Source organism: Anolis sagrei, chromosome 13 (assembly GCF_037176765.1).
Source record: "Anolis sagrei isolate rAnoSag1 chromosome 13, rAnoSag1.mat, whole genome shotgun sequence".
Taxonomy (NCBI): domain Eukaryota; kingdom Metazoa; phylum Chordata; class Lepidosauria; order Squamata; family Dactyloidae; genus Anolis; species Anolis sagrei.
The window spans coordinates 10,126,144-10,147,318 of NC_090033.1; the positions used below are offsets into that span (position 1 = coordinate 10,126,144).

General features: G+C 47.1%; 1 protein-coding gene across 1 annotated transcript; it reads left to right on the forward strand.

The window, feature by feature from the left end:
- Nucleotides 1-4,180: 4,180 nt before the first annotated feature.
- TAS1R2 (taste 1 receptor member 2) lies at nucleotides 4,181-19,648 on the forward strand. The gene is made up of 6 exons (XM_067472761.1): nucleotides 4,181-4,454; nucleotides 6,185-6,400; nucleotides 8,890-9,447; nucleotides 13,212-13,424; nucleotides 15,956-16,076; nucleotides 18,366-19,648. Exons 1-6 carry the CDS (start codon nucleotides 4,194-4,196, stop codon nucleotides 19,292-19,294), a joined length of 2,298 nt encoding a protein of 765 aa, XP_067328862.1. The 5' UTR covers nucleotides 4,181-4,193; the 3' UTR covers nucleotides 19,295-19,648.
- The last annotated feature ends 1,527 nt before the right edge of the window (nucleotides 19,649-21,175 follow it).

Here is a 21,175-nt window from a genome sequence, read left to right on the forward strand (position 1 = left end):
GCCAGGTAAGCCAATCTAGAAAGAAGTACTGCATCCAGGTAAGACAATTCAGAGGGAAGTTCTACATCCACTCATTTACCTGTCATCCAGGTAAACCACCTTATGCACTGCCTCTACTGACATAACTATACCCACCAGCCAGGTAAGCCAATCCAAAGGGAGATACTACATCCGTCAATGGATATACACCTGGCAGACAGGTGAGCCAATCTCAAGAAAAAGTACTGCATCCAGGTAATCCAATTCAGAGGGAAGTATTGTAGCCACTGATGGAAACATACCTGTCGACCAGGTAAGCCAATCCAAAGGGAGATACTACATCCATCAGTGGATATACACCTGGCAGACAGGTGAGCCAATTTCAAGAAAAAGTACTGCATCCGGGTCAGCCAATTCAGAGGGAAGTATTGCATCCATTGATGGAAACATACCTGTCGACCAGGTAAGCCAATCCAAAGGGAGATACTACATCCGTCAATGGAGATATATCTGGCAGACAGGTGAGCCAATATCAAGAAAAAGTACTGCATCCAGGTAATCCAATTCAGAGGGAAGTATTGCATCCATTGATGGAAACACCTGTCAAGCAGGTAAGCCAATCCAAAGGGAGATACTACATCCATCAGTGGATATACACCTGGCAGACAGGTGAGCCAATCTCAAGAAAAAGTACTGCATCCAGGTAAGCCAATTCAGAGGGAAGTATTGCATCCACTGATGGAAACATACCTGTCAACAAAGTAAGCCAATCCAATAGGAGATACTACATCCATCAGTGGATATACACCTGGCAGAAAGGTGGGGCAATCTAAAGAAAAAGTACTGCATCCAGGTAGTCTAATTTAAAGGGAAGTATTGCATACACTGATGGAAACATACCTGTTGACCAGGTAAGCCAGTCTAAAGGGAGATACTACATCTGTCAATGGATATACACCTGGCAGACAGGTGAGCCAATCTCAAGAAAAATTACTGCATCCAGATAATCCAATTCAGAGGGAAGTATTGCATCCATTGATGGAAACATTTGTCGAGCAGGTAAGCCAATCCAAAGGGAGATACTACATCCGTCAGTGGATATACACCTGGCAGACAGATGAGCTAATCTAAAGAAAAAGTACTGCAAAAAATGCCTCTAGAACATGGCCATATAGCCCGAAAAAACCCACAAGAACCTAAAAAGTACTGCATCCGGGTAAGCCAATTCAGAGGGAAGTATTGCATCCATTGATGGAAACACCTGTCAAGCAGGTAAGCCAATCCAAAGGGAGATACTACATCCATCAGTGGATATACACCTGGCAGACAGGTTAGCCAATCTCAAGAAAAAGTACTGCATCCAGGTAATCCAATTCAGAGGGAAGTATTGCATCCATTGATGGAAACACCTGTCAAGCAGGTAAGCCAATCCAAAGGGAGATACTACATCCATCAGTGGATATACACCTGGCAGACAGGTGATCCAATCTCAAGAAAAAGTACTGCATCCAGGTAAGCCAATTCAGAGGGAAGTATTGCATCCGCTGATGGAAACATACCTGTCAACGAAGTAAGCCAATCCAAAGGGAGATACTACATCCATCAACGAATATACACCAGGCAGACAGGTGAGGCAATCTCAAGAAAAGGTACTGCATCCAGGTAAGCCAATTCAGAGGGAAGTATTGCATGAATTGATGGAAACATATCTGTCAACCAGGAAAGCCAACTCAGAGGGAAGGACTTCTTTCAGTGATGGAAACACACCTGCCTGCAAGGTAAATCAACCCAGCGGAACGTGCCGCCTCTACTGATGGAAATTTACCTGCGGCCTAAAGTGCCGACCTAGCTCCCCTCACCTGGGGCATTAGGTATGTGCTGCACTGGACCGTGGAGGGAGATTTGGCTGCAGGCAAATGAGTCGGTCTCTGGCTCCAACGCAAAGGGGCCGCTGGGTTAAATGGGGGGCCCGTCTCTGGGGAATCCAGCACCATGGGTTTCGCCATAGTGGCCATAGTGGTCACCTCCCTGGGAGTCTTGGGAGCCCTGGGGAGCTCAGGAGGCGCCCCCCGCTTCTCCGACTTCCGCCTGGAAGGGGATTACATTTTGGGGGGTCTCTTCTCGCTGCATGCCGAAGCCGTGGGCACCCCTTTCCTGTCTGAAGCCCAGGTGCCCATCTGCAAGAAGTAAGTACTGGGTGGGGCTCATAGAATTCTAGAGCTGGAAAGGACCCCCCCCCTTCTATCTGCCAGGCAGTAAGATCGAATTACTATTATATTATTATCCATTATTATTATTATTATTATTATTATTATTATTATTTAGTTGGAAGGGACCCCCAAAGGCCATCCAGTCCAGCCCCCTTCTACTTGCCAGGTAGTAAGATAGAATTACTATTATTATTATTATTATTATTATTATTATTATTGAGTTGGAAGGGACCCCCAAAGGTCATCCAGTCCAGCTCTCTTCTACCTGACAGGCGGTAAGATCGAATTACTATTATATTATTATCCATTATTATTATTATTATTATTATTATTATTGAGTTGGAAGGGATCCCCAAAGGTCATCCAGTCCAGCTCTCTTCTACCTGACAGGCGGTAAGATCGAATTACTATTATATTATTATCCATTATTATTATTATTATTATTATTATTATTATTATTATTATTGAGTTGGAAGGGATCCCCAAAGGCCATCCAGTCCAGCCCCCTTCTACCTGCCAGGCAGTAAGATCGAATTACTATTATATTATTATCCATTATTATTATTATTATTATTATTATTATTATTATTATTATTATTGAGTTGGAAGGGATCCCCAAAGGCCATCCAGTCCAGCCCCCTTCTACCTGCCAGGTAGTAAGATCGAATTACTATTATATTATTATCCATTATTATTATTATTATTATTATTATTATTGAGTTGGAAGGGATCCCCAAAGGCCATCCAGTCCAGCCCCCTTCTACCTGCCAGGTAGTAAGATCGAATTACTATTATATTATTATCCATTATTATTATTATTATTATTATTATTATTATTGTGATTATTATTGAGTTGGAAGGGACCTCCAAAGGCCATCCAGTCCAACCCCCTTCTACCTGCCAGGCAGTAAGATAGAATTACTATGATATTATTATCCATTATTATTATTATTATTATTATTATTATTATTCATTATCCATTTCCATTATTATTATTATTATTATTATTATTATTATTGGAAGGGACGAAAACACAACCCAAACCCTACCAACAGATGGCCATCCAGCCTCTTGCAGAGAGGCTCCCCAGGAAGCATATTCTGTCTATCTATCTATCTATCTATCTATCTATCTATCTATTTGTCTATTTATCTCTAATTACCATTTGGAAGTCTTTTGACAATATCCACCCTATCAATTGATTTATTCTATCCTATATATCTATCTACTCTTATCTATTGATCTGCCCTATTTATTGATCTACCCTATCAATCTACCCTATTGATCTATCTGTCCTATCTATCTGCCCTATCAATCTATCCTATCTATCTATGTACTCATCTATCTATCTATCTATCTATCTATCTATCTATCTATCTATCTATCTACTCATCCATCCATTCATCCTATCTATGTTTCCATCTATCCTATCAATCTACCATTGTCTCTATATCTATCTATCTATCTATCTATCTATCTATCTACTCTACCTACCTACCTACCTACCTACCTACCTACTCATTCATCCATTCATCCTATCTATGTATCCATCTATCCTTCTATCAGTCTACCATTCTATCTATCTATCTATCTATCTATCTATCTATCTATCTATCCTTCTACCCATTCATTAATTCATCCTATCTATGTATCTATTTGTCCTTTTATCCTTCTATCATCTATCCTTCTATCATCTATATATCTATCTACCTATCCTATCGATTTGTCTATCTAATCTATTTACCCTATCTATCTATCCTATCTGCTATCTATCTACCCTACCCTACCCTACCTATCTATCTATCTATCTATCTATCTATCCTATTTATCTATCGACCTTATGAATCTATCTCTCCAGCAATCTAAGACTATAGCATACAATTAATAAAATCAATATGTTGAACATTGCATCTATTCCCAATATACTATCCACAACTAAACCCTAAAACGAAACCCCCTCCCAGTTATGGGCTGAGGCCGGTCAGCTTCAGCTACCTGCAGGCCATGCGCTTTGCGGTGGAGGAGATCAACAACTCCAGCACCCTGCTCCCGGGACTCTCCTTGGGCTACGAGATCTTCGACGTCTGCTACCTGACCAACATCATCCAGCCGCTCTTCTACTTCCTCTCCGACGATCAGTCGAGGGTCGAGGTCAAGCGGGACTACAGTGACTCCAAGACCCGAGTGGTGGCGGTCATTGGCCCTGACGCACCCTCCACCGCCGTCACCGCCGCTTACCTCCTGAGCCAGTTCCTGGTGCCGCAGGTGAGCTGCATCCTCCCCGTTCGAACCTGTTGTGAGTACATTGTGAACTGTAAAAAAAAAAAGTTCTTTAATCCATTTCTGGTGGGACAGAGTATCAGGCACTTTAAGAGAGAGAAGTAGGTACACAGTTTTATTTATTTATTTATTTATTTATTTGGTTTACTTTTACCCCGCCCTTCTCACCCCGAAGGGGACTCAGGGTGGCTTACACATCCAAGGCACAATTCGATGCCCGTAACATACCGCAGCAATAAAACAAAGCACAATTTAACAATCAACAGCAATACATTACATCTATACCTGTTAAAACCAATAAAACCAATACAAATTTCATACAAACCGATACAAACCAATTACTCCTTATTGCCGGTCAATGTTCGCTATCTCATAGTTCAGAGTTTCCTTCCACATTTTATTTATTTATTTATTTATTTATTTATTTATTTGCTTTACTTCTATACTGCCTTTCTCAGCCAAAAAGGCGACTCAAGGCGGTTTACATAGTAAAGATCAACACAATAACAACAAGAAGGCAGTTAAAAAACACATTATCCGTCTTGCCGGTCCTGTTTGTCTGATTGTCTTTACCTAGTTAGCAGATTGCCAGATCATCTGAGGGGCCACCACTGAGAAGGCCCTGCTCCTTGTCCCCACCAGCCTCACTTGGGACAGCAGTGGGGTTGAGAGCAGGGCCCCCTCAGATGATCTTAAATTCCGTGGTGGGACGTAGAGGGAGATACGTTCGGACAGATACGCTGGACCGGAACCGTTCAGGGTTTTGTAGGTCAAAACCAGCACCTTGAATTGGACTCGGAACTGAACTGGCAGCCAGTGGAGCTGACACAACAGGGGGGTGGTGTACTCTCTGTATGTCGCCCCGGTGAGCAGCCTGGCTGCCGCTCGCTGAACCAGTTGAAGTTTCCGAACCGTCTTCAAGGGCAACCCCACGTAGAGTGCGTTGCAGTAATCTATTCGGGATGTAACAAGAGCGTGGACCACTGTGGCCAGATCAGACTTCCCCAGTCTCCAGTATTGGGTTTATAACAGCAATACCGGTTACACAGACAGTGGGGGGAATATAACATATACTCAGCATTCACTCCACAGACATTCAACATTCATACTCACCATCCTTCATTCAGTTGGTCAGGCTTCTTGGAAGGAAGGAAGCGGGAGATTAAATGCGGCATTCCTTGCAGATCTGGCACACTTTGGAAAAGGAAAAGGGTCTCCTTATGTAGCAACTTTTGATGTTGTTGTTGTTGGTTGTTTAGATAACCTCTGTTATTCAGCTCAGATTTCCAGGAGCCTCATCAATCCCAGAACAGATACGTTGTTTAACTTATTTCTTAAGATAACGTTGTGTTTGACGATGTCAATGGGTGTTGTTTACACCAAAAGTTCTCAGGTTAGTTCTCTGAGTTTGTCATTAGCACTTTTCAGACCACCGTTAGTCGCTTATTCATCTCCTCTCCTTGTTCTCAAGATCACCTAGAAGTCCTGATTTAAAAGCAAAGCTGGGATAATAATAATAATCATCATCATCATCATCATCATCATCATCTATATATATATATAAATGCTCTGGTCATAATGAGTGCATTAAAAACAAAAGAACCAATGAACGAAATCACACCAATTGGGCAACAAAACACCTCACAATACAAGGAGTGACCATCACTCAAAAAATTATGATTTTGTCATTTGTCTCTTTTTCCCTCGCCCTCCAGATCACGTACAGTGCAACCACGGAGGCCCTGAGCAGCCCCAAAACCTTCCCGGTGGCCTTCCGCACCATCCCCAGCACAGAACAGCAGATCACCTTGTTGCTGAACCTGATGAAGTACTTCCGGTGGAACTGGGTCATCGTGCTCTCCAGCGAAGACGAGTACGGGCAGCAGAACGCGCAGCTGCTGCGCAGCAAGATCGGGACGACGTATTCCGAGGTGGGGACATATATCGCATCACTCTCTCTGTGGTTAAGGATTCTATGACCCTTTCACATTGCACAATTGAAATTTGAAATGATGGAATTGAACCAAACTTGGCACACAGAATTCCCATGACCAACAGAAAATACTGGAAGGGGTTTGGTGGGCATTAACCTTGAGTTTGGGAGTTGCAGTTCACCTACGATTCCTCTCTAAAGTGTATATATATGTACCTGTTCCAAACAAATTCAACTTAGGAACAAATCTAAAGAATCTCTCTTCTTCATATCTTGGGGCCACTGGGCCACTGTCTGTAAGCTTGGGCCACTGTCTGTATCTGTAAAGCAGGGTTTCTCAACCTTCTTGATGCCGCGACCCCTTAATACAGTTCCTCATGTTGAAGTGACCCCCAACCATAACATTATTTTCATTGCAACTTCATAAACTTTTAAACAGAGGCTGGATGGCCATCTGTCGGGGGTGCTTTGAATGCAATAGTCCTGCTTCTTGGCAGGGGGTTGGACTGGATGGCCCATGATGTCTCTTCCAACTCTTTGATTCTATGATTCTATGATTCTATAACTGTAATTTTGCTACTGTTATGAATTGTAATATCTGAGATGAAAAATGTTGTTTCATTCACTAGACCAAATTTGGCACAAATACTCGATATGACCAAATTTGAATACTGGTGGGGTTGGGGGGGGGGGGGGATTGATTCTGTCATTTGGGAGTTGTAGTTGCTGGGATTCATAGTTCACTTACAATCAAAGAGCATTCTGAACTCCACCAATGATGGAATTGAACCAAACTTGGCACACAGAACTCCCATGACCAACAGAAAATACTGGAAGGGGTTTGGTGGGCATTGACCTTGAGTTTGGGAGTTGTAGTTCACCTACATCCAGAGAGCACTGTGAACTCAAACAATGATGGATATGGACCAAACTTGGCATGAATACTCAATATGTCCAAATATATGCCACTGGTGGAGTTTGGTGGAAAACAGACATTGACATTTGGGAGTTGTAATTGCTGGGATTTATAGCTCAAGCAAAGAGCATTCAGAACCCACCAACAATAAAATTGGACCAAACTTCCCACACAGAACCACCATGACCAACAGAAAATGCTGTATTGTCGAAGGCTTTCATGGCCGGAATCACTGGGTTGTTGTAGGTTTTTCCGGGCTATATGGCCATGTTCTAGAGGCATTTTCTCCTGACGTTTCACCTGCATCTATGGCACGCATCCTCAGATATATAAACCCATTTTCCTACTTCCAACAGACCTCACTACCTCTGAGAATGCTTGCCATAGATGCAGGCGAAACATCAGGAAAAAATGCCTCTAGAACAGTGTTTCTCAACATGGGGGTCGGGACCCCTGGGGGGTCACGAAGGGGTGTCAGAGGGGTCGCCAAAGACCATCAGAATACATAGTATTTTCTGTTGGTCATGGGGGTTCTGTGTGGGAAGTTTGGCCCAATTCTACCATTGGTGGGGTTCAGAATGCTCCTTGATTGTAGGTGAACTATAAATCCCAGCAAGCACAACTCCCAAATGTCAAAGTCTATTTTCCCCAAACCCCATCAGTGTTCACGTTTGGGCATATTGGGTATCCGTACCAAGTTTGGTCCAGATCCATCATTGTTTGAGTCCACAGCGCTCTCTGGATGTAGGCGAACTACAACTCCCAAACTCAAGGTCAATGCCCACCAAACCCTTCCAGTATTTTCTGTTGGTCATGGGAGTTCTCTGTGACAACTTTGCTTCAATTCCATTGTTGGTGGGGTTCAGAATGCTCTTTGTTTACATGTTAACTATAAATCCCAGCAACTACAACTCCCAAATGACAAAATCAATCCCCCCGCCAACCCCACCAGTATTCAAATTAGGGCATACATCCTGAAGATCATTATTGACATGGCAATTCATAATGTTAGGGTTATGGTTGGGGGTCACCACAACATGAGGAACCGTATTAAGGGGTCGCGGCATTAGGAAGGTTGAGAACCACTGCTCTAGAACATGGCCATATAGCCCGGAAAAACCTACAACAACCCAGAAAATGCTGTGTTTTCTGATGGTTTTGGTGACCCCCAGGTTGAGAAGCACTGCTGTAAAGGCTTGCTGAGAATCTCTGGAGAAAAAGGGATCTGGGAGAGATAGCTCTTCGGTAGCAGCTGATGTCGTTCGTAAGTTGCGGGCTGTCTGTATTAGAATCATAGAATCATAGACTCAAAGAGTTGGAAGAGACCTCCTGGGCCATCCAGTCCAACCCCATTCTGCCAAGAAGCAGGAATATTGCATTCAAAGCACCCCTGACAGATGGCCATCCAGCCTCTGTTTAAAAGCTTCCAAAGAAGGAGCCTCCACCACACTCCGGGGCAGAGAGTTCCACTGCTGAACGGCTCTCACAGTCAGGAAGTTCTTCCTCATGTTCAGATGGAATCTCCTCTTTTGTATTGAACAAACGGGTTTCTTCTCTCCTCCGACAACCAGGTTTCGTGGATCTGCGTGGCTTTTCAGGAGACCATCCCAGTCCAAAAGGACAACCAACAGGAGCCCGACGGTGCCACGCTACAGCGGTTCCAGTTGATCATCACCAAAATCAAGGGCAACTCGGCCAAAGTGGTGATCGTCCTGAGCACGGAGCTGTCCCTTCTCCCCTTCTTCAGGGAAGTAATCAACCAGAACCTAACTGGCCTGGTGTGGGTGGCATCCGAAGCCTGGGCCACTGACCTCTCCATCTTCAGCATGCACAATATCTCCAGCATCGGTTCCGTCTTTGGCGTGGCGGTGCAGGACGTTCCCATCCCGGGGCTGGACGAGTTCCGCATCAAGTCACCTAAGGTCAGAGAAGCTGCCCCGCCAATGTGCAACCAAGAATGCGATGACTGCCTGTTGATCACGCGGCGCTATGATGCCAGCATCCGGGCCGCCGGCAACCGCATCGATTTCAACGTCTACTCCTCGGTCTATGTTGTTGCCCATGCTTTGCACGCCTTGCTGGGCTGCAATGAAACTGGATGCTCCAAGCAGACCTTTTACCCCTGGCAGGTGAGTGCCACCTTCAACGATGGTATCATGCTATGTGTTTTACAGGTTTCCACTGAGGAGGAGATGTTGGAAAAATAGATATTTATTGATTTATGCATAAATTGTATGTATTTTTCAATTACTGAAATGCATAGAAAAATCAGGCTCTCTCTCTGTGTGTAGAAAGAATGCTGAGGGAGATCTGTTCCCAGGCACAGCCAAGAGGGAGGTGGAACATTCCAGGAGAGAGAGAAAAGTCTGAGAAGCCACAGAGGCTGGTACATCTTGGCTCTAAGTAAGGAGCACCTCTCCTCTTGACAGGTCCAAGCGGTCCCCTTGATTGATGAGTATAAGCCATGCTTGCTCTTTAGAAACACAGACATGCTTTGCATATTGCAAGTTCTTATGATGCTAAGATGACGTGGTGAATGATGTAAATGTATGTAGAAGCATGTTCGTTGTTTGCTTGAACCTGGAATCTATAAAAGCCACAGTCCGCCCCTCTTTCATTTGCTCTGGTTTGCTTTTGGGACGTAAGTCCACTCCAGGACTCCAGCTGGTAATAAATCCATGCTTTTTTAGACCTCCGGACCTCTCTTTGTGTCTCCTTGTCTGAAACCTTTTCCTTGCCATTTCACCACAATGTTGTATTACTATGGGTGACTCTTCCACTTGAAAGTCCCTACCTGAGGTGCTCTTGCACATCTTTTTGACATTCTTACGTACCACGGTTATTTTCCCACAGTTTTAAGACTTTGGGTGACTCCTCCTGTGCTGGTACATTTGTACCAGGAGCTCCAACTTTATTTTCTTTCTATTAAGTGTTTGCATGCATTCCAAACTTTCAGGGATTCTGCAAAAAGGTGGCTTCCTTTGGTTTGCAGTCATAGGGCAAGCCACCTGTCTATCATTGTTAAGTTTGGATCCACCCCTTCTCCCAGGGAGATGGGAAGGGAAGAGGGGGCCATTTTTATTTGTTTATTTACTTATTTATTTACAGCTTTTATATTCCGCCCTTCTCACCCTGCAGGGGACTCAGGGCGGATTACAGTGTACACATGGCAAACATTCAATGCCAATTGACATACAACTTATACAGACATAGACAGAGGCTATTTAACTTTTCTGGCCACCAGGGGAGCTGTCGCTTTCATTGTCCATCTGTGACGCTGATGAAGCACTTCCGCATTCCCCGCATGCTTCCCCGCTGGAATGCTTTGTTGGAGTCTCCTTTATGACCTCATAAATCAGTTAATTTAGCCTCCCCGCACTTTAAGGTGGTACCTAATTTTCCTACTTGAGAGATGCAACTGTCTTTCGGGCTGCAAAGGTCGACAACAGGCTACACAATTGGTTGGAAAACCACTCCAACCTGGGCTGGCTTTGAACTCAAGTGCAAATGGGACATGATGCTAGAACTTTCCTATTCTGGGAAGGCACACTGGAACAACCACGTCTTCAAGCTCTTCCTAAAGACTGCCAATGTTGGGGCTTGTCTGATATCCTTGGGGAGAGAGTTCCAGAGTCAGGGGGCTACCACGGAGAAGGCCCTGTCCCTCATCCCCACCAAACGCGCTTGCGACGCAGGTGGGATCGTGAGCAGGGCCTCACCAGATGATGAGGTACATCGTGTGGGTTCATAGATGGAGATGCGGACACGCAGGTAGGCATGTCCCAAACCGTTTAGGGCTTTGTAGGTAAGCACCTGTACCTTGAATTGGGTCCGGAAAATGAACAGCAGCCAATGGAGCTCCTTAAACAGGAGAGTTGACCTCTGCCTGTAAGGAGCACCAGTTAACAACCTGGCCGCCGCCCGTTGGACCAGTTGGAATTTCCAGGCCGTTTTCAAGGGTAGCCCCATGCAGATTGCATTACAGTAGCCCAATCTGGAGGTGATTAAGGCATGGACCACCCCGGCCAGATCCGCCTTCACAGACTTTGTTTAACCTTTCAAGCCATCTAAAGACCATTTCTTCAGGAAAATCCTCGAGGGCCTCTTTTGTGGCGCCCTGGCTTCCTGTTAGGCACAAGGTGCATGTCCTATTTCAAAAGACAATTATTACAGGCCCAGTGCGCGACAGAACACCCCCACTTGATAGTCCCAACCTGAGCTTGATAGTCCTCCACTCGATTGTCCCAATCTGAATTTCTGTGAATCCCATCAATTTGATCGGTCTGCTCAGGCTGGGAAAGCCAGCATGTTTTGTGCATAAATAGCTGTAGATTGGAATAGCTGGTTGCTGGTACCAACGTCAGTGTTGAGAGAATGTAGGCTGGCTCTCCCAACCTAAGCAGACCGATCAAATTGATGGGATCCACAGAAACCACTCTCCAGGGCCAGAGAAGCAGAAAAATGTATAATCTCAAAAAGGACGACCACCTCACCCGCCTCATAGGAAACCTGCTACAGAACAGGTGCTTTTTTGTTGAGTTCCAGGGCCAGAGAAGCAGATGGAGGAAACAGAAGAACGGCCTGCCTCAGGGGAGCGTGCTTGCTCCATCCATGTTCAACATCTACACAAATGACCAGCCACGGCCAGAAGGGACAGAGAGTTTCATCTATGCTGATGATCATGCCATCACCGCTCAAGCCAGGAGCTTTGAGATGGTAGAACAGAAGCTCTCCGAAGCTCTAGGTGCTCTTACTGCCTATTACAGGGAAAACCAGTTGATCCCCAACCCATCTAAAACACAGACATGTGCCTTTCACCTTAAGAACAGACAAGCATCCTGAGCTCTGAGGATTATTACCTGGGAAGTAATCCCACTAGAGCATTGCAGCACACTCAAGTACCTGGGAGTCACTTTGGACTGTGCTCTTACCTACAAGAAGCACTGCCTGAACATCAAGCAAAAAGTGGGCGCTAGAAACAATATCATACGAAAGCTGACTGGCACAACCTGGGGATTACAACCAGACACAGTGAAGACATCTGCCCTTGCGCTGTGCTACTCTGCTGCTGAGTAAGCATGCCCAGTGTGGAACACATCTCACCACACTAAAACAGTGGATGTGGCTCTTAATGAGACATGCCGCATTATCATGGGGTGTCTGTGCCCGACACCACTGGAGAAATCACACTGCTTGGCCGGTATTGCACAACCTGACATCCGCCGGGAAGTAGCAGCCAATAGTGAAAGGACCAAGGCAGAGACATCTCCAGCTCATCCCCTGTTTGGGTATCAGCCAGCACGTCAACGACTTAAATCAAGAAATAGTTTTCTAAGATCTACAGAGACACTCGCTGGAATACCTCAGCAAGCTAGAGTCCAAAAGTGGCAGGCTCAAACCCAGAACCTCAACCAAATGAGAGACTCCCCCTTGGCACACAGAAAACTGGGCAACTTGGAAGGGGCTGAACAGACTGCACTCAGGCACCATGAGATGCAGAGCCAACCTCAAGAAATGGGGCCACAAAGTGGAGTCCACGACATGCGAATGTGGAGAAGAGCAAACAACTGACCACCTGATGCAATGCAACCTGAGCCCTGCCATGTGCACAATGGAGGACCTTCTTGCGGCAACACCAGAAGCACTCCCAGTGGCCAGATACTGGTCAAAGGACATTTAATCAACTACCAAACTCACAAATTTTGTATTTTGTCTGTTCGTTTGCTTTGTTCTGTTAGAAATGTAATATAATTGACTGGTTGCCCTGACATGACAAATAAATAAATAAATCCTCAAAGGGAAGCAAGGGCCAAGAAGGCCCTGTGATTGGTCCATACGAAGGTAGACAATTACCGTAATGTAGGTGTTGGTCCTTTATTTTTCTCTCTTGTAGCTGCTGCGGGAGGTGGGACGGGTCAACTTCACTTTGTTGAACAACGTCATCCAATTTGACGAGAAAGGCGACCCCCCGAACGGCTTCGAAATAGTCCAGTGGCAATGGGACATCCCTGGGAAACCCTTCCGGAGCGTTGCCAAGTATAAGTCCCCACAGGAAGAGCTCCTCGTCTATATGGAAAACATCATCTGGCACACGGAGAACAGCACGGTAAGGCGAAACCTGATCAATTGACTCAGAAGGGGAAGAGAGGAGGAGGAGTGATATCGAGCTAGAATTTGGAGGCTCCTGCCCAGGAGAGAGGAGCCCTTAGACCCACCAAAGAGAGTCCGAAACCCTTGGCAAGCGAAAGAGGAGAAAGGCCCAGAATTTTCCCTGATTTTTCCCAAATAAATCTCACCAAGGTTGAAGAAAAGCCATCGAGGTTAATTTAGCGATCCAGCTGAAAAGGATGCAGAGCTGCAATCATTTGCCAGCAGAGCATAAAGAAATACATTTGATACAGCCATATATATAGTAAATTCAAAGTTGCAGAGTTCAAACTTCCTGCCCCGGCCCCCCTGCTGCCCTCCACTGTGATTGGACAATGGGCAAACAGCTGGGAGGCGGCCCTCTCATCCCCGGTGCCCCTGGACCAATCAGGAAGCTCCAGCGGTCTGCAGGTTCCAATGGGGAGGCTCCTGCCGTCTAGCGGCGATAGCAAATCAGGAAAGAGGGAGGCGGGATGAAAGGACACAAAGGAATCTGTGAATGAATGCTAAAAAAAATGCCATGTGGCCGGCGAGACAAAGAGGGAATCTCAAGCTAGCCTGATCTATTGTGCTTTGATTGGAATGAATCAACATGTGTAAAGGAAAATCTGGATTTTACTAGCCAGCAGACATGAGGACAATGAAGGCAAAACTGGGGTGAATGTTCCTTAGTGGGAAGTTAGTTAAATCAACCAGTGCAAACGTGGGGGCTTCTCGAGGGTCCCCTGACCTCCAGGTAGAAAAATGATTAGGGGTCTGCCAGGGGGCAAACAGCATTGTTGGGCAATCCTTTGAGAACAAAGCCGCCTGCCAGTTTATTTTTCATGCAAAGGAAATTCTGGATTAAAGTTCTTTAGTGAATGCCTGGGCTCTGCAGTTTCCTGGGGGGATTTCTTCATGAGGAGAAGGCGGAAAAGGTCGGGCTAGGGTCAGGAATACAAGGAAATAAAAAAATCATATAGGAATTATACACAGGGAGATCATATGCAGCTACCTTCCCATCCAGCACCCCAGAGTGAAATTAATAATACCAATTATAAAAAGCAGACGATATCAGGACACAGCATGAATTCATAAGCAGAGGCGGCCCTAAGTAATTTTCAACTGTAAGCAAACAGTATTTTGGCGCCCGCCCCATCATTGATATATATTTTCTGTTTGTCGTGGGAGTTCTGTGTGCCATATTTGGTTCAATTCCATCATTGGTGGAGTTCAGAATGCTCTTTGATTGTAGGTGAACTATACATCCCAGTAACTACACTTGCCGCACTTGCTCCCTTGCCTGGCCCGCTTTGGGTCCGGAGGTGTGCCTGAAGACCCCGGCGTGTGCACCAAAAGTCACCTCTTCTCCTGACTTTCTCCTCAGCCATTGGGACCAAGAGAGAGAGAGAGAGAAAGAGAGAGAGAGAGAGAGAGAGAGAGGGAGGTGGAGATGCCGACCTTTCCTGAAGGTAGGCGCAAAAACAAAGGAGGGAGCGGAGGTGGGAGATACCTCCAGCCGGAGGGGCTCTCTCACTCTCTCTCTCTCTCTTGGTCTCAATGGCTGAGGAGAAAGTCAGGAGAAGAGGCGACTTTTGGTGCGCACGCTGGGGTCTTCAGACACGCCTCCGGACCCGAAGCGGGCCAGACGCGACGGCTCTGCCCTTTGGCCCACCTGCAGATTGGGGAGAGGAGAGGAGGCGGGTGGAGCACCGGGGGATCGGGAAAGGGAGCCGGTCATGGGGAAGGGATCGAACGCGGAGAACGATTGAGCGCCGGCTCTGCTCGCGCACCTGGTGGCCGGGTGGAGCAGGAACGAGAGGGGCTAGGCGAGGCTCAAGGGCCCGGCCCCTTTGGGGAGAGGATCACCTGGCAGCGAGGCAAGAAAGCCGAGGCTCCCCCCGTACTGCTAGGGCTGTTGTGAGCTGAGGGGGCGCTCCACAAGTGGCGGTCGAGGGGCATTTACAGAGGCGCCTCTGCGCCCCTGGCAAAAAAAAAAGGGTTCTGCAACCGCTTACTTCGCGTAATGGACGAGCCGCCCCTGTTCATAAGTTGTCTTAAAAAAAGTTCATGGGTAGGGAGCAAGTCCTTGAAGAGAGTGAAGTCCAGGAATGTAGCAGAAATCAAAAAGCCACCAAAAGGAGTCTATGGAGTTCCACTGGGCCAAAACACGAAGCCCTGCAGTGCTGGGATGGAAGCCGGTCCCATGGTCCTTGGAAAACTGTAACTCTTTCCATCGGCTGGAGCCTATGGACCAATCTACTCCCTGAAAGCCTCATGGGGTCCTTGCTGTTGTTAGTGGCTTTGCATATTGACCAAGACTCAACCCCTATTGTGCAGTCTGGTGCCCTGGCCGTTTGTGGAACTATAAGTTACTATCCCTTATTGGGGGGGGGGGGCATGCTCGGCTTCAGGAGGAGGACGAACCTTCCAGTCTTCATCTGTGAAATAGTCAAAGGCATGACCTGGATGGAATTAATGCCTTGTATTGTGTCTCTTCTTCTTTGGCAGCCCCCCAGGTCGGTCTGTTCAGCGCAGTGCGGACAGGGACAGAGGCGGAAAGTGCTGGGATCCTCCGCTTGCTGCTTCATCTGTGTGGAGTGTGAAGCTGGGACGTTCCTCAACAAAAGTGGTACGGTCATCGTCTTATTTAAAAGCAGGATTTATTCATTTAAGATGCTGGGAATGACGAAAGCCTTCAAACACTGGAGATGTGTGTGTGTGTGTGTGTGTGTGTGTGTGTGTGTGTATAGGAGCAATAAGGAATCTAATTAACGAGGAAAGCAATTGCAAACCCACTCTGAACCAACCGCGCCAAGAAATCCCGTAAGTCAGAAATGACAGCGCCATTTTGTTTTCAGAATTGATTTTGGAGATTATTGTTGCGACCCAGAGCAGGAAACGAGACCCTAAGACAACAACCCACCACACTTGACTGTGGCAAATGCAAAGTCAAAAAACCACAGTAAAAATCAACAATCAGAAATATCCATGAACTAGATCAGCGGTTCTCAACCTGGGGGTCGCAACCCCCAGGGGGGGTCGCCTGGCCATTTCGGAGGGGTCCTGTGTTGGCCCTGCCCCAAGGGCACGGGTTCAGAGTGCTATCCAATGTAGGCGAACTACATCTCCCCTAACTCACTTTCACTTCCTCCCAAACCGCTCCAGTATTTTCTGTTGGTCATGGGGGTTCTGTGTGCCAAGTTTGGTCCTGATCTGTCATGCATGGGGGTCTCGGCTGTGGAAGTCAGAGCTGAATTGGTCAAAGGTACTGCAGATACCATCATCTGTTGTCCACACTCTCCCAAACATATCGTTTTTGTGATTAATCACTATGCATTAATTATGTTCAATTTATGACAATGAAATTTATGCCATTCTGCATATCGGATATTTATGTGACAATTCATAGCAGTAGCAAAATTACAGTTATGAAATAGCAACACAAATAATTTTATGGTCGTGAGTCACCACAACATGAGCAACTATATTTAGGGGTCACGGCACTAGAAAGGTTGAGAACCACTGAACTAGATCAAAATCCAAAAGCAACACTGTAAAATCCTGGAACCTGTTAGCAATCCACTAACCGTACTTGGAGCACTAGAAGCCTCTTGGGATGAAGGCCACGGGAAACGGGAGATCTGTCAAGGTAATGCCTCAGTCTAAAACGATGCCTCCTCTAAAGAGTCAACCCGGCGAGAGGCACTTAAAGCCGAGGAAACTGTTTCATGACATGCCTCCAGGCTTTGAAGTCCTTGTTTCTTTTTCTTTCAATCTGGCTGACCTTCGCAGACTCTGCGATTCACCCCTGTTTTTCCAAATCTGTCCTCTTCTATCCTCACTAAGGATCCCAGGTGTTAGCTTCTCTGGAGAGCTATCACCGCTTGGCTCTGAAACATTCTCATGAGAATGTGTACTTTCACTTTCCAAGCCTGCAGGAGTTTCCTCTACACTGGCCTCAAAATCAACATTTTCATTAGCATCAGGAAATACAATCAGAGTGTTGGGGTTCAGTCTGATCCTGATCTGTGTGAACAGGATTCTCTGATAGTTTTTCAAACTGAGCAAGCTCTCCCTGACTATGACAGTGTGGAATCTGTTGTTGATGCAGAGGTCAGTGGGAATGAAAACGAAACCCAGCAGTTAGAAGAGAATGTTTTGGAAGTTAGCCGTGATATCTCCCCACCTGGGCTTGATAATGAGGTCCGAAGAGAACAGATAGTGAGAGATAGATTTGTTTCCCAGTCTGTACGAAGGTCACAGCGTATCCAGCAGAAAGAGGCCCAAACAGAAAAGTCAAGGGGCGTTTCTAAGAATAGCTTCTTTGGTTTAAGAGCATCCCTGCCGGGTGCTTCTTTAGGTCAAGCAACGTTCGGGACTGTGGCTGGTCTTGGCAGAATTCCTGTGTTCCATGGCCAGTAATCCCAGAGGCTTGTAGTTTCCAAGTTCATGGTTAGTAAAAGGCTAACAGACTCCTTGTTATTGTTTTGTGGCTTTTGAAGTTTTGCTCAAGTTCAGAGATCCTATTGACTACTGTGTTTTTCTGTGGCTTTTTAACTCTGCATTTACCTTTCTTTTGTAACCAATTTTTCATCAATAAACAAGGATTGCTTTTCCTACAGTCCAGAGTGGTGGATTTAATCTTATGGTCTTGTTTCTTGAACTGGGATGCAACACAGAGAATCAGGTTCAGGTTCACACCCAGGCTGAACCCCAACAATTATCACACAACACAGTCGTTCCACATTAACTGTTTATAGAATGCTGGGTTTTGTAGCTTAGTGAGACCGTAGTGATATTTCAAAGGCTCCTTTAAACTGCAAATCCCAGGATTCCACGGGATGCAGCCATAACAGCGCTTTAAGAGGATCGTGTGATAATCTCATCCAGCGCCCTAACGGCTTGCTTTCTTCCCCAGACATCTTCACTTGCCAGAACTGTCCACACAACACGTGGTCCAACCCGGGCCAGGAGGAGTGTTTCGCCAAAACGGTGGTCTTCTTCTCCTGGCATGATCCCGCCTCGCCGGTCCTCCTCTCCTCTGCTTTTCTGGGGCTCTTGGCCACTTTGGGCATCCTGCTGACTTTCATCCGCCATCATGACACTCCGGTGGTGCGATCCGCCGGTGGGCGGCTCTGCTTCCTCATGCTGGCCGCCCTCGCCACCGGTTTCTGCAGTGTGGCCTTCTACATCGGCGAGCCGACAGAGCTCAAGTGCATTGGGCGCCGGTCCGCTTTTGGCCTCTGCTTCTCCCTCTGCATTGCCTGCATCACCGTCCGCTCCTTCCAGATCATTTGTGTCTTCAAGGTGGCCGCCCGGCTGCCCAGAGCCTATGACTTGTGGCGGAAGTATCACGGGCAGGAGGTCTTTGTGGCCACCATCTTTGCCCTCAAGATAATCATAATGGGGTGCAATGTTTACTTCTACCCTCCGGTGCCAGCCCTGACCGCGGTGAGGCATAACCCGGCAGTCCTCCTTCTGATGTGTTCCCCAGATTACAGGGCTTCCATGGTCCTCAGCAACACCCTGGAGATGTTCTTGTGCTTCCTCTGCTTCTCCTTTGCCTACATGGGGAAAGCCATGCCCAAGAACTACAATGAGGCCAAGTACGTCACCCTGAGTATGACCGGATACTTCAGCTGCTGGGCCACCCTCTTCCTGGTCATGACCCTCTGCGATGGAGTGATGGTCAATAAGGTGGATACGACCGTCATGCTGACCAACTTGTTCAACATCTGCCTGGGCTATTTCGGGCCCAAGTGCTACGTCATCTTCTTCCGCCCTGAGAGGAACACAGCCTCCTTCTTTCAGACGGCTATCCAGAGCTATACCATGAGGCAGGACTAGGCAGAAATTGCGTCCTGTCAGAGTCCTGTCCAGAGAGTCTCTTGTAATGCAGCTAAGAACACAAACGTAGTCCAGAGGCAGCCCTAGGTCAACTCATTCAATAGTCAGCCAAGCAAGGAGGAAGCAAGAGGGTAAGCCATACGTCCATTCCATTATTCTGAAGCCAGGATATTTCCCCAACACAGTTTCCAAGTATAGTAAGCAATCCGAAATCCAAGGTATAGTCCATCTTTCAAAATCCAAGAGTAAACACAAAGAACTTCAGAATGCAGCTCCCAACACTGACGTTGCTACCAGCAACCAGCTATTCTAAGCTCCAGCTATTTATGCAGATCTCTCAGATGATCCTATTTGCTGGCAATGTTCTCTCAATGGATCATCCAACCCAATGGATCATCCAACCCAATGGATCATCCAACTCAATGGAAAATCAATACATTGTCCAACTTACTGGAAACTGAATGGCTTGTCCAACTCAATGGATCTCCCAATTCAATGGAAAAATCAATGGCTTGTTCAACGCCACATTAGATGCAGTCTCCGTGGATGTGACACAAGCACCTGCTTGTCAGATTTTGTTGGATTCTTTTCAGTTTGTGAAACCCGAGGATGTGGACAAGGTACTTGGAGGAATGAGACCCACCACGTCCATCCTAGACCCCTGCCCATCCTGGCTTCTGAAGGAGGCCAGAGGGGGATTGGCCGAGTGGGTAACGGTGGTGGTTAACGCCTCCCTTCGGGAAGGCAAGATTCCAGCGAGCCTAAAACAGGCTGTTATAAAGCCGCTGTTGAAGAAACCATCACTCGACCCCACTAAATTGGACAACTTTCGGCCTGTTTCCAATCTTCCCTTCTTGGGCAAAGTCATGGAAAGCGTGGTGGCCTCACAACTCCAGGTATTCTTGAGAGACACGGATTATCTGGATCCGGCACAGTCTGGTTTCAGACCGGGACATGGTACCGAGACGGTCTTGGTCGCCTTAGTGGATGATCTCCGTCGGGAGCTAGACAGGGGGAGTGTGTCCCTGTTGGTGCTCCTGGACCTCTCAGCGGCCTTCGATACCGTCGACCACGGTATTCTTCTGGGGCGCCTTGCAGAGATGGGTCTTGGGGGCACTGCTTTGCAGTGGCTCCGGTCATTTCTGGAGGGTCGTACTCAGAAGGTGTTATTGGGGGACTCCTGTTCAACGCCGCAGCCGTTGACTTGTGGCGTTCCTCAGGGTTCCATCTTGTCCCCCTTGCTGTTTAACATCTACATGAAGCCGCTGGGTGAGATCATCCGGAGTTTCGGGGTGCGGTGTCACCTGTACGCAGATGACGTCCAACTCTGTCACTCCTTCCCACCTGCTACTAAGGAGGCCGTCGAAGTCCTGAACCGGTGCCTGGCCGCTGTAATGGTCTGGATGAGGGCGAACAAACTGAAATTAAATCCAGACAAGACAGAGGTACTCCTGGTCAGTCGCAAGGCCGAACAGGGTATAGGGTTACAGCCTGTGCTGGACGGGGTCGCACTCCCCTTGAAGGCGCAGGTTCGCAGCTTGGGTGTGACCCTGGACTCATCGCTGAGCCTGGAGCCACAGGTTTCAGCGGTGACCAGGGGAGCATTTGCACAGCTTAGGCTCGTGCGCCAGCTGCGCCCGTATCTTGGGAAGTCTGACTTGGCCACGGTGGTACACGCTTTGGTCACATCCCGCCTCGACTACTGCAACGCTCTCTACGTGGGGCTGCCCTTGAAGACGGTCCGGAAGCTCCAGCTAGTCCAGCGCGCGGCAGCCATGTTGTTAACAGGGGCTGGACGCAGAGAGCATACAACGCCCCTGCTGTCCCAGCTCCACTGGCTGCCGATCTGCTACCGGGCCCAATTTAAGGTGCTGGTGTTAT

Coding starts and splice junctions, on each gene's coding strand:
- TAS1R2 (XM_067472761.1), top strand. CDS start 4,194: ATGCGCTTTGCGGTGGAGGAGATCAACAACTCCAGCACCCTGCTCCCG. Junction 6,401..8,889: donor TCGGGACGACGTATTCCGAG/GTGGGGACATAT, acceptor TCCGACAACCAG/GTTTCGTGGATCTGCGTGGC. Junction 13,425..15,955: donor GGCACACGGAGAACAGCACG/GTAAGGCGAAAC, acceptor CTTCTTTGGCAG/CCCCCCAGGTCGGTCTGTTC.